The sequence below is a fragment of the Monodon monoceros genome, unplaced genomic scaffold (assembly GCF_005190385.1).
Source record: "Monodon monoceros isolate NGI ecotype Baffin Bay Population unplaced genomic scaffold, NGI_Narwhal_1 Super_Scaffold_11, whole genome shotgun sequence".
Lineage (NCBI taxonomy): Eukaryota > Metazoa > Chordata > Mammalia > Artiodactyla > Monodontidae > Monodon > Monodon monoceros.
Window position 1 is genome coordinate 126184100 of NW_021703767.1, and position 12327 is coordinate 126196426.

Below are 12327 nucleotides of genomic sequence, written 5' to 3' on the forward strand. Positions count from 1 at the left end.
ACATGGATGATTAGGATAAATTTTGCAAATCTCCCAAATTTTCCTAATATTACGATTTTAAAATTCCTTGAGTACTTTATTGCTTCCCAAGTTTGATAATCTTAGTTTTCTGTTTTTTGATGCATGGGAGGTTGGCAATATAGATAAAGTGAAAATCATTAGTATGTGAGGGCCTTGATTGTTATGTAATATTGCCAGTGATGAATTCAGGTTTTTTTTAGCACAAGTTTCTCTTTTTTATGCTGGTATTCTCACTGCCACACTTTTGGAAACCTGTATTACACCTTAAATCTTTCAATAAATGTTAGTTTTGTAATTCTATGTTGTAGAATATTGAGGAGTTTGGGATAGCACGCTCTGAATGGCCTGTATTATATGCATTTGGGGAAGAGTATTAATTACAGTGCCTTGATTTTTGCGTTGTTTTTCTTTATACCGTGAGTTATTTTAGGAATGCTGACCAATGGCTAACAAGGGATGATTGAGAAATTATTACTGAAGTAACTGGATTTACTTCAACAGGATTTGAAACCACCAAAACAATAACAGCATTTAATATGACTCATCTTCACTTGTTCTTTTGAGTTCTTGTAATTACCATAAATGATCCAATGATCTTTCACCTTAGGTGACAGAAGTTTTAGAGCTGACAGTTTTAGAGCTAATCTTTTTGATTAGTTTCCATAGGTCTACATCTCTAAGCAGAGGTGTAATACAGTTCTAGGATAAAGAATTCCTTCACTGTGTTCTTAGTTTTCTTAAAATAACTCGTTGGTGACCTCGCTGAAGAAAAGTAAAAGTTTAACAACCGATGAAAAGTAAAATTTCTTTTCCCTATCATAGGCAACAAATATAAAATGCTTTAGAAAATACTAAGTTCACAGTATAGAATGGGAATCTAATGTGTGGATGGTATTTTAATTTTTCTCCCTCATTTTTAAAAAATTTAGTTTTAGGTATCCAAATAACAATTACACATTCTTTTAAAAGAATATACTATATATAAGGCTCAAAGTCTCCTTTGATCCCTGTGAACTTCTCACTTCCAAACCCAAATTCCTATCCCCAGAGGAAATCACTTTTCATTATGAGGTGTTATCCTTCCAGATCTTTCTTTATAAAGTTTTCCCAGGGGTTCAAAGAGTTATTCTCTTTGAAACTCAAGTTTGTTTATAATGCTACTCTTTCAAACATAAAAATGAATTGCAAGTGTGATTAAAACCAAAAGTGTGTAGTGATTATCTTAGTTCATATTTGACAACTTTATTTAGTTTTGCAAAAAGGGAAAAACAAAAACAAAAGTTAAATCATGCAGGCTTCTCCACCCAAACACACCATAACATTTCCAAAAGTTGAGCAAATGACTTCTCTCATTTGATCAATCTAGAGTTTTATAAACACTTTGAACAGTACACAATGACATAGATAAGATGCAGGGAAAATATACAGAATTTCATTAGTTTGATTACCTTGGCAATGTTATGCTATGAAACTCATTTTTCATTGACTAGCATTAAGATCATACCCTCAACTTAACTTTTATCAAGAGTCTTGGATATTGTAATAAATTGAAATTTCCAGTTGGGCAGTAATGATTATATTCTGCATGATCTTTACCAGAAAGTCAAATATATACTATATCTTAGTTCCTCAGAATTCACATTTCTTACATTCAGTACTAAGAAGGGAGTACAGTGAAACACATTCTTACGTCTGAAAATGTGATACTTTGGGTAACCTAAATTAAAAGCACTATCTTAAGTGGAATGATATTGTTAGCTGTACTTTTATAATAACTGTAGACTTTTGAAACCAATTATTGACCAAAGTGAAAGAGGACTTCAGTAAGTAGAAACAAGGTCAAGTACAGCCATGTAGTAAAAAAAACCAAAATCAAATGTATATTGGAAAACTGAATTTTTGCTGAGTCTTAGAAATAGTTTAGATCATTATGGCTAATAAAACCTTTAAACCATATCTGGCTTCTAACAAAATTTACCTTTTTAGCATTTTTATCTGAAAATGTAAAGTTGCTTTTGTTCCCTGGTAAAGGTTGGATGGGATAGACGGTAAATTTCATGTACCACATAAACACTTTTAATCCTAATAATTTACCAGTGTGTTTAGATTATTTTTTGTAGTGTTTCCAAAAAATTTAGTCACTTTTAAGCTTTTATTTATTCTTTGTGAACTGTTAGAAACTAACTTTTAATACTTTCTGTAATAGTTAAATGGAAGGTCAGTTCTGATCATGAAGGTAAAATAACAGGAAACTGGGAGGATACTGACAGGAAGGATTGCTAACTCTATTAATAACTATACTAGTTGATGGTGCATTTCCTAAATTCTCCTTTTCTCCACTTTTTGCCTACCACAGCCCAAGGTTTGATTGTTTCAAAGTCTGGCCGTCACACCAGCAAGGGAACCAATGTGGGGTGCAAAGGAAGCTATTCTGACATTTAGGACTTGAGGTTAAAACAAAAAATCCAGGAGAAAACTTGATGACTTTGACAGAAGTGGATATTAAAAAGTTTCTTGGGGGTTTCTTTTATAGTGTCAGAAATTTCCATCCTTTTTAATAGTTTATTTTCAATTTTATCTTCAACAGTATTGCGGGGCTTGGCTGCATTGTGGCTTGCTGAAAAATGTATTCTGTGTTGACCACATCTACCACTATAGTAAACATGAAGTTGCTTTCCTTTATGGGTGGCATCACTGTTTTCTTCCATTTTTGTGATAAATACTGAAGTGGATGCAATACTTGAAATAGTTTCTTTTCAACATGAAGTTAAGGAATAATGTTTAGATTGAGGCCTTTACTGTTGGCCTAGTCTAATATTTAGTGATGAATATGTCTAGTAAGAATTTTCATATATAATTATTTAAGTCTTCAAGTAGGTCTTCTGATATGAAGTATAGATGGGACATCAACTAATTTTTAGATTAATCACTCAGTAATTCTCTACAAATGTTAGATGAGTTAAAAGGAAACTTTTTCCCCCCCAAGTGTGAGTCATATTCTGTACGTGTCTTCAGTTAACAAGTTTTTCTTCAGATTTTATATAAGATCCACAGTCAGGATGGGGAGGGATTATTTAGAGCTTGCCAGCAAGGTTGGAAGGCCCAGTGGTTACAATACCTGAGGATGTAAAGTGACTAGCAGTTTGGCAGGTCATTGTGAAATTAGATTAAGTTCAAGATCTTTGAACTCCAGTACACATACAATTAAAAGAAGTCTCTGAGATGTTTTGGCAGTGCTTTTATTACCAGGGCTAATTCAGTTCTGGAGGCCCTGACTGCTTTTTCAAGTTCCAGAATTTTTTGACTCAAGTTTTCTGCAAGTGAAGGTTTCTTCTGGGCTCCATAGGAGCCCTGATGGGCCTCAGGGATGCTGGACAACAGAGGCAACTCCTGCTTTTGTGCAGAGAATTGTGCTTGGCACTGTCCCCAAGAGATCCTTGGTACATTCAGGGGTGAAGAGTGCTGATTCACAGACGTTGGAAGGTGATGTATATCTTACTTGCTTCTGAGGAAAAGCTCTGTAAGAGGTTTGAGGCAAATTGGAGGAGTCTCCCAAACTGGGTATGTGTATCCAGAGCTATTGCTCAAAAACGTTAAAAAAAATTCCTAGTGCTGCAGATAACGCACTTGCAGAAATCAAAGCCTTTAAAAAGCAATATGCAAACTACAGCATCTCTTCACAAGAAAAAAACATTTAAAATACATATCTCCCTTTCATGTAGACATTGGCAGCTATTCTTCATCCACTGACTGAAGCTTTCCACATTTCTCTGAAAGGCTTGAGGTCACTATTTTATTGCCTTTGTTTCCAATTTCAGAGGGAGAGGCAGGTTCCTCTGTTTCATAATCTTCAAAGGAGCTGAAAGAACAGCAAAAGTGAGTTACTGATTTTTTTAAAAGAAAGTTTTAATGTTTGGGTAGAAGTTAGTATAGCAAACTAGAGACAAGACCAGCTAGCAGAAATACCCCGAGTTGCTAAATGGTAGCTGTGAACAACTGAGCCACCCTGGAGGGGACAGTGCTCTGGAACAGAAAACACATTCTTCTCCCTTCCCTGTTACTTATGTTGAAAACTGGCTGAATCAAGCCTTCCCTAGAGGCTTTGATGGGAATGAGAGCATTATGGATGAAGCTAGGTTAGGGAGGGTATGAGGTCTGGAAAGTATGAATTTTACATGAATGCTTTCATTGAAGTGGCTTCCATGCGGAGTGGGGAACTTTCTCTCAAATAGTTTTATAGCTTCCATGGCTTCCAAGAAGTACGTTGAAGATGTATATCTATGTGTACATAGAGCATATTAAAGTCCACTCATGGGTTTCCCTCCATTCTTTGCAGAACGCCACAGCATATTCCCTCTTTAGAGGTTACTTGTATTTCCTGAGTTCCATATCCTCCAGGCCACCCCTCCTGGCTATTCCAGGTAGGGATGACAAAATATTTTATCTCAGAATGATGGCTGCTTCCTCTGTGCAGAAATTTCTGGATATATAGTCCTTTTATTAAAAAAGGTACCAAGACTGCCTGGTGATGAAAAATATGCTGAGGCAGGAATACCTAGTAGGTGGCACCTATTCATAGAGAGTAGAGAATATTACATTTTTATTAAAAAGCTTATCTGATGTTTGGAAAACGTTGCCCTGAGTACCATTTATGATCCTGTCAGAAATTACTTAACTGTCATTTTGCAAAAATATTCCATACTTAATTTCTGTTTCCACTCCTCCCCCATCTCCTTGAGGCCTCAATAGTTATACGCCAGTTACGGTGTATGTTGAATAAGGAGGCAGTAAGGAGAGTAAGTTTGCTTTAATGCAACTGAAGCAGGGTTGATGGTAGAGGCTCCATTTCTGGGCGGAAAAACTCTCAAAGAAAAGTTAATTCTAGAAATGCAGTGTCAGACACTGGCTGCTTATTTCCTGTCAGAATGGAAGGCATTTTCTTCCTTTTGGTAACCTAACTTGCTGTCTGTGAGCTCTCAATGCAGATCTGGGAATGAATTAAAGAGTTAAGTCTGAACTGAGACTCATTCACAGTAACTATTTGAGCTCCTGTTGCTAAGCATGAGCCAAATGCTAGGGATACAATGGTGAAAAAGACCAACCAGCCCCTTCCTCACAAAGCTTGTAGCCTAATCGAGGCCATCTGGAATAGTGGCTAAGTGGTTTAGCCTTAGAGCATGGACTTTGGAAGTTGAGTTCTAATCTCAGGTCACTTAATATGACTTTGGGCATCAGCCTCCTCGACTAATAGCAGTTCCTACCCCTTATAAGTGTTGAAAAGAGATTAGGTGAGAGGGCCTATATATCATAAACTCTTGGAAAATATCACATATTATTCTCGTGATGGAGAAGTGCTGGGGCTTACTGAAGCAGGATGGTGACACCTCATCCTATACTGTGGGGCAGGGTCACAATTTTTTTTGTAATTTGTGAATAAAAAATCTTTTACAAAAGAGTATGTATTTTTCCCCCACTGTAGCCTCATACAGAAATGGGATTTCCAGCAATGGATTTGATCCAATCTGGTACCTAAAAGTATTCCAATGCTTTGTGGGTTGGATGTAGTAGAATGTCACCTGCATTTCTTTTGTACTTTCAAGGCACCAAGAGCAGTAATATACACAGAGACTTTGGAGGAATCTTAAGTTTGAGGGAGCTCATTCAGAACCTCTTGTCAGTGTCCCGGTGAGTCCTTTTACCCTAACTCAGTAGTTCTCAGCTGGCGGTGCTTCCCCCCACTCCGGGGGGCTTTTGGCAGTGTCTGGAGCCATATTTGATTGTCCCAACTGGGTAGGTCCTATTGGCATCTAGTGGGTAGAGTCCAGGTGTGTTGCTAAACATCTTACAATGTAACGGAAAGTGCCTCACAACAGAATTACCCAGCTTAAAATATCAGTGCTGTTGTTGAGAAACCCTGCTCTAACTCTTGCCCCATTAGGGTTAGTGCATCCCAGCATTCTGGACTAAGCTCTTCTCATTTTGTACTTCCCTGAGCAATCAGTCTTTCTATGGCTTTATCTACCACTTGTTTACCTGTGGTTTCTAAATGTACATGTCTAGCCTCAGCCTCTTTCTAAGTTGGAGACTGCCACGTATCCAGCTGTCTATTATGTGGCTCTTCCCATATGGCAGCGTGTACAAACCTGGACTCGTCCTTCCCATACCCCTGGTTCTCCCTATTTTAGCAAACAGCACCATAACCTACCTACTCAAAACCATAAACCTTGTTATTCCAAGCTCCCCTTCCTGCCTTTCCCCTTCCCTCTTCAAATCCAGCCACTCTTTCCTACCACTTTCAATACCACATGGATGCAGTCCTGCTTCTTCCTCTCCATTGCCGCTGATTTAGTTCAGGATGCTATACTTTCTTGCTTGGATTATTGCAATAGTTTTCTAACACTTGGTCTTCTTGCCTTCGCTCCTATCACATACCCTTTGCTTTTGTCATACCAGACTGTTTACAGTGTCAGAATAGGTCTTGGGACCTAATGCCACGGTACAATACCTGTTTTTCAGTGGCCTGCAGTGCCCTTCCCCCTTTGGTTAACTTGTGCTCATCTTTGAATCTGAGATGTCATTTAAAAGGTTCTTGATTCCCAGTGCCTGAGCTTCCACTATCTCTTATTTAGATGTCTGTAATGGCCTCCTTATTTGTCTTCCTGCCTCTATTGCCCCTCTACCAATGTAGCAGAGTAATCTTCAAAAAACGCAAGTGGGGTTACACTACTACCTTGTTTAACTTTTTTCAGTTTCTCCCCTAGGCCCTGCATGATCTGGCCCCTGCTAATCTTTCCAGCCACATTTCCCTCTGTTGCTCACTATACTCCAGCTACACTGGCCTTTTAAAATGTCCTCAACACAGTTTCCTGCCTCAGAGCCATTGCTTATATTTTTCCCTCTGCCTAGAACATTTTTGCTCCCTGCTTTTTGCATAATTTTCCTTCTCAAATTTTAGGTTCTCATCACCTCCCTAGGAGATTCTTCTTCCCTCAGCATCCTAAGTTGCAGGCCTCTCTCCATTATCGGTTTACCCTGTTTATTTCTTTCATAACTGTATAATTAAATAAATGTCATCCCTACTCAACTGTAAAGTGTCCATTTTATAACTCACTAATTTTCTTGGGCTATATAGTCTAGTGCCTGGTGCTAGGTGCTTAAAATGTACTGTTGAATGAAAAATGATGTCCTAATGCTTTTGTAAAACTATGTGTTGAGTTGTTGGGGAAGGCTGGAGTCAGTAAAATGGTGAGGGTGCAGAAGTCACCTTGAAGTCACTAAAGTCAGAACTGCAAGAGCCTTAATCTTTATCCTGCTCTCCAGGAATTCCTGAGGGAGAGAGAATGTTTACTGATTTCTTCTAAATGACCACTTCCAGGTTTACTCGTAGGTCACTGGGATTCCTCTGGGCTCAAATGAAATTATTTTATGAGGTATTCTCTGTTAATTGGCCATTTTTAAATGAGTAGAGTGGTCAGAGCTTTAAAGCAGAACTCATAGAGTTCACAAACAGTTCACTAAGAAACCCTAGATATCAAATTGAGGACAAATTCTTTAACTTAGTAGTAACATAGTGGCAACTACTAGTAACTTCATAGTTAGCATAAGGGAAAATGATGGTTCATATACTTTTGCAATTTGCCAAATATCAAATATCATATTTTTGCTAGCAATATGATAGCCTTTAGAAACCTGTTTCCCTAAGTAAGTTTCCCCTTTCAGATGAGCAATTTCTGGGCAAAAGTATTAGGGCTAGTTCTGCAGATTCCTGGGATGGAAGTATAATAGCTGGAATGAGCAGAAATAATGACTGGCACATATGTGGTCTGACAAAGAATTTGTATGCAGTTTCAGGGTGTTGTCTGGGAGTTGTGGTTTGATTCCACTTCTGGGATTCTGACTACAGGGGCAAAGGGATAGAATATTTGATTCAGGGCTTATCTGAGGAAATCTAAGATATATGCTGGCTATATGTATAAAATAAACTGTTAAATAGTTCTCTGAATTGGAGTCTATAACACTTTAGAAATAGGAGCGGATGAATTTTACCTTTATACTTTTAAGAACAGATAACCTAAGTCATTTATATAAAATGGATTACCTGAAATATCAATACTTTAGAAGTTAGATATTTGGTTCAGAGAATTTCCTTATTGACCCATTCAGTAACTATTATAGAAAATCTTTTGCTTCAACTTTTGTTAAAATTTCCTAATATGTACCACCTCCTTTCCTGCCTCAGAAAGTTGATCCTACTTCATTTTTTTTTTCTTTATTTTTGGCTGCGTCAGGTCTTAGTTGCGGCACGTGGGGTCTTTGTGCGGGATCTTTCATGGAGGTGTGGGCTCTTCGTTGTGGCACCCGGGTTTCCTCTCTCTAGTTGTGGCATGTGGGCTCCAGGGCGCGTGGGCTCTCTTGTTGAGGCACGCGAGCTCAGTAGTTGTGGCGCGTGGGATTAGTTGCCCCGCAGCATGTGGGATCTTAGTTCCCTGACCAGGGATCAAACCCGCGTCCCCTGCATTGGAAAGCGGGTTCTTTACCACGGGACCACCAGGGAAGTCCTGATACTACATTTTTGATGGCTGAGGATCTCTTGCAGTTCTAGGGTCATGAATCATCAGTTATTAATTCTTTATTTTGGATGTAGATAGTATAAAAATTTTAGAATAAACTTTAGATTATAAAATAATGACTCAGAACTATTGGACTTGTAAGATTATAACTCATGCCCCAATGTATACACACACGTACCCCACCCGCCACGATCCCTGCTCTTCTGCTAAATTCTCCCACCTCACTCAGGACAGCCAGGCTCCATACAGCCCCTTACCCCAGACTTGACTCTCAATAGCATACATTCCTGGAAGACTGCTCCAGTGGGTTTCTGACGGGCCTTCTTTGCCTACAGTGTCTTATTTTCCAGTGCTGAATGAAGTAAATGTAGATCTCATACAAGGTGTAAGTCAGTACATGTTTATATTTAGTATAAAGGAGAAATCCACCTTTAAAAACATCATTCAGTAGAAAACAGTTCTTCTAAATTATCTAAATGTCCAATGATAGGGAAAATGGATGTGTTACTGCTTGAGAGAATACTCTGAAGCATTAAAAGTCATGTTTTTGAATACACTAGTAACATTAAGCATCAAAAAGAAATATACCAAAGTATAAATAATGGTTACTTCTGGATGACTGAACCAAGGATGATTTTAATCTCTTTATATTTTGCAATTTTTCTGCAGTAAGCTTATCTTTCTCTACTAATCAGATAATGACTCTCAGAATGCAAAAGAAAACTGTGTTTAATCTAAGTTGATCAAATGTAAAGCTGTTGGTGAAACACCAGAATATCCAGTAAGAAAGTATTTTTGAGATAATGTAAAAGACTGTTAACTAAAAATCTGAAGTAATCAAGTATTTGTCAGATTGGCAGAGAATCTTGTTTCTAATTATTACAGGCTGCGTTTTCTTAAGATAGCAACATAGAGGACCCTTTAGCCTGCTTTTCACAGTTTTTGTGGAGTTTTAAACTTTATTGCAGAAACCATAAGAATGTTAACTATAAGTTTGGTGTCATAACCTGTTATCTTCAAATAGCTGACACATAGTCATGGTCATTTAGTTGACTAGGTATATGTAACTGGTACCCTGGCTTCCCCTATGACCGTTCATTACTTTGATGCTAGATGGGATACTTCACAATGTTTGCAAACTCATACTTATGGAGACCCTTTACCCTCTTTCACCTCACTAAAATATGGAGTCATTACCAGATTACTTATTATCTTTTAATTACTAGGTTGCTTATTGAAGGCATTACCTAAGTACGAGCCTTGAATCAGGAGGTACAGGCACTTGGCCCAGAGGTGACCTATGATGTTAGATGGTAAAGTAGATAGAGAATTTCAAGTTGATTTTGGAGGGTCAAGTTGTTTGGGCTCCTGCGTTATCCTTGTAGTGAGGGTGGCTGCCAGGTTACTGCTGCCTTCTGTGCCACTCAGTAAACATTTGCTAAGGATCTCCTACATCCCTAACAGTTTGCCAGGTGCTGGTATTACAAGATGAATAAAACAAGGTGCTCTGCCCTGAAGGAGCCCATGTTCCAGTGGAAACACAAATAGGTCCATTTTTCCCAGGATTTATATGCCAGACACTGTTAGATAACGTTATATACATTATCTTTAATTCTCAGTACAGTCCTGTTGTTCATGCAACAGATATTTACTGTTGCCAACTGTGTGCCATGTTCTGTGCCCTGGGAATGAAGGGAACAAGGTAGACAGTGGAATGCTAATGTAATACCTGACTAAATTATAATTCAGAGAGGTTATATAATGTGACCAATATCACAGAAGTGGTAGTAATAATAGCCATTGTTTATTGATTACATAGGCACTATGCCTAAGCTCATAATACATTATGTACATTGTCTTATTTAATCCGGAAACAGCTTGGTGTGGCAGGTGGTATCCTCATTGTATAGGGGATGCTGAGGCTTGCTCTAGTGATTGATAGAGCAAGGCTTTGAAGTTAACTAAATTTGTCTAAATCCAAATTCTGTGCTTTTAACCATGATGTTATATTGTATCTCTTCTCCTTCAGGGAGCAGTAATAGCTATTATTTGTCAGGTATCTACGATGTGCCAGGTGTTTATATGTATTATCTTTGATTCTCACAACCACCTTGGAAGGTGGTTGCTGGTATCTTCTGAAACTTAGCCTCAGGAGTCAGATAACCTGCCCAGCTGGTGAGTGGGAGGTAGAACCAGATCTGTCTGGCTCCTAAGCTTATGCTCTTTCCATGGCACTACCATGCTTCCTCCCTTTCTAATATTTGATTCTGGTAATTTCTGTTTGGCAGACTCACCCTAATTTATTTGTAATTCCTCTTGAGATGAAGCCCTAGGTGATGTAGCCTTGGAATTCTGGGTCTGGCCTTGCTTTTGAACCATGTCAGTCAGTTACTAACAACTGTAATAAAGAGGCCTTTCTTTTCCTTTGTTGACATTCTAGTGCTCACCCTACAGGCCATGGCTGTTGTAAGGCTTCTCCTCTCCCCTTGAGATCTCATCACCCACATGTGCTCTGTGTAGGCCTTATCTTATCTCCCACAACATGAGAAGATGGGTGTCCAGCAGAAGCCTCTCATATGCACTGGTCAAATTTCACTACAGCTGGTCTCCGCATCTCCTCTCGTGACCCCTCACCTGTATTTCTGTCTGTATCCCTTTGCTTCCCCTCTCTGCCCTCCACACACACTGGCACCTTCTTTGAGCACTACCACAACTCGAGAAAAAATTTTGCTTGAGCCAGTTACCTATTCTCTTTAGTTGCCACCTATTTTCTCTCCTTTTTAGACTAATAAACTTCTAAGTGTTTAGACCTGCTATCTCTATTTTCTCCTTCCTCTAAATCAGGTTACAAAACAATATGTAGTATAAAGTTCCATTTCTGTAAAACAAATTACTTATCTATTTGCAAAGAAATGTCTAGAAGGATATACTCCCAAATGATAAGTCAGGCTATCTCTGGGTGGTAGATTTTAGGTGAAGATTTTTATCTTCATTTCTAACTGTTCTGCAGTGAATACATATCAGCTATGTAAACAGATAAAGGAGAAAAATAACTTCTTCCTGTTTATTAAAGTAGTACATGTTCATTATACAAACATTATAAATTATAGAACAGTATAAAAAACCAAAGTACTTGCAATCCCACAGCCCAGAGTTAACCACTGTTAATATTTTGGAGCCTTATCATTTAGCATGTTTATATAGATACACATTTTTAATATTGAGATTATATCACAAGTTTGTAACCCTGATTTCTCCATGTTACATTTTTGTGCAACACATAATTTAAATGTCTGCAAAATATGACACATAGATACCATGACTTACTTAACTATTCTATTATCGTGCATTTGTGTTGCTTTGAATTTTTTAATTTTATAATTACCTGTGACCAATGCCAACTGTTTGGATAGAACAGTTCTATCTAAATTTCTGATTATTTACAATCGATACCCAGAATTAGAATCGGGAGTCAAAGGGTATGAATTCAGGCTTTTACAGCATATTGTCAAATTAATTTCCAGGGAGGTTGGGCCAATTTGCTTCTACCAGCAATATGTTACTACAGTGTGCTGCTTCTATGAGAGAGCAGTTAAGACACTTTATTTTAATTGTACCTGCCTGTTTTTCCCTGCTAAGGCAGGGATCCTGTCTGTGTTCACCAATATCCAGTAGTGCTTAGTATACAGCAGGAATGCAAGCATGTACTGAATTCATACCATCTCTTAAAAAATTC

General features: G+C 38.1%; 1 protein-coding gene across 5 annotated transcripts in view; it reads right to left on the reverse strand.

Annotated features, from left to right (window-relative positions):
- Positions 1-1135: 1135 nt before the first annotated feature.
- PPP2R3A (protein phosphatase 2 regulatory subunit B''alpha) overlaps positions 1136-12327 on the reverse strand; it is a 221725-nt gene continuing 210533 nt past the window's right edge. For 4 of the 5 annotated variants that reach the window (XM_029213675.1, XM_029213673.1, XM_029213674.1 and 1 more), the window contains one exon: positions 1252-3880. In XM_029213675.1, coding sequence (XP_029069508.1) covers positions 3754-3880 — 127 coding nt within the window. In that variant the 3' untranslated portion in view covers positions 1252-3753. Of the gene's footprint in view, positions 3881-12327 lie in introns of all 5 variants that reach the window. The other variant, XM_029213677.1, reaches the window with a different exon arrangement.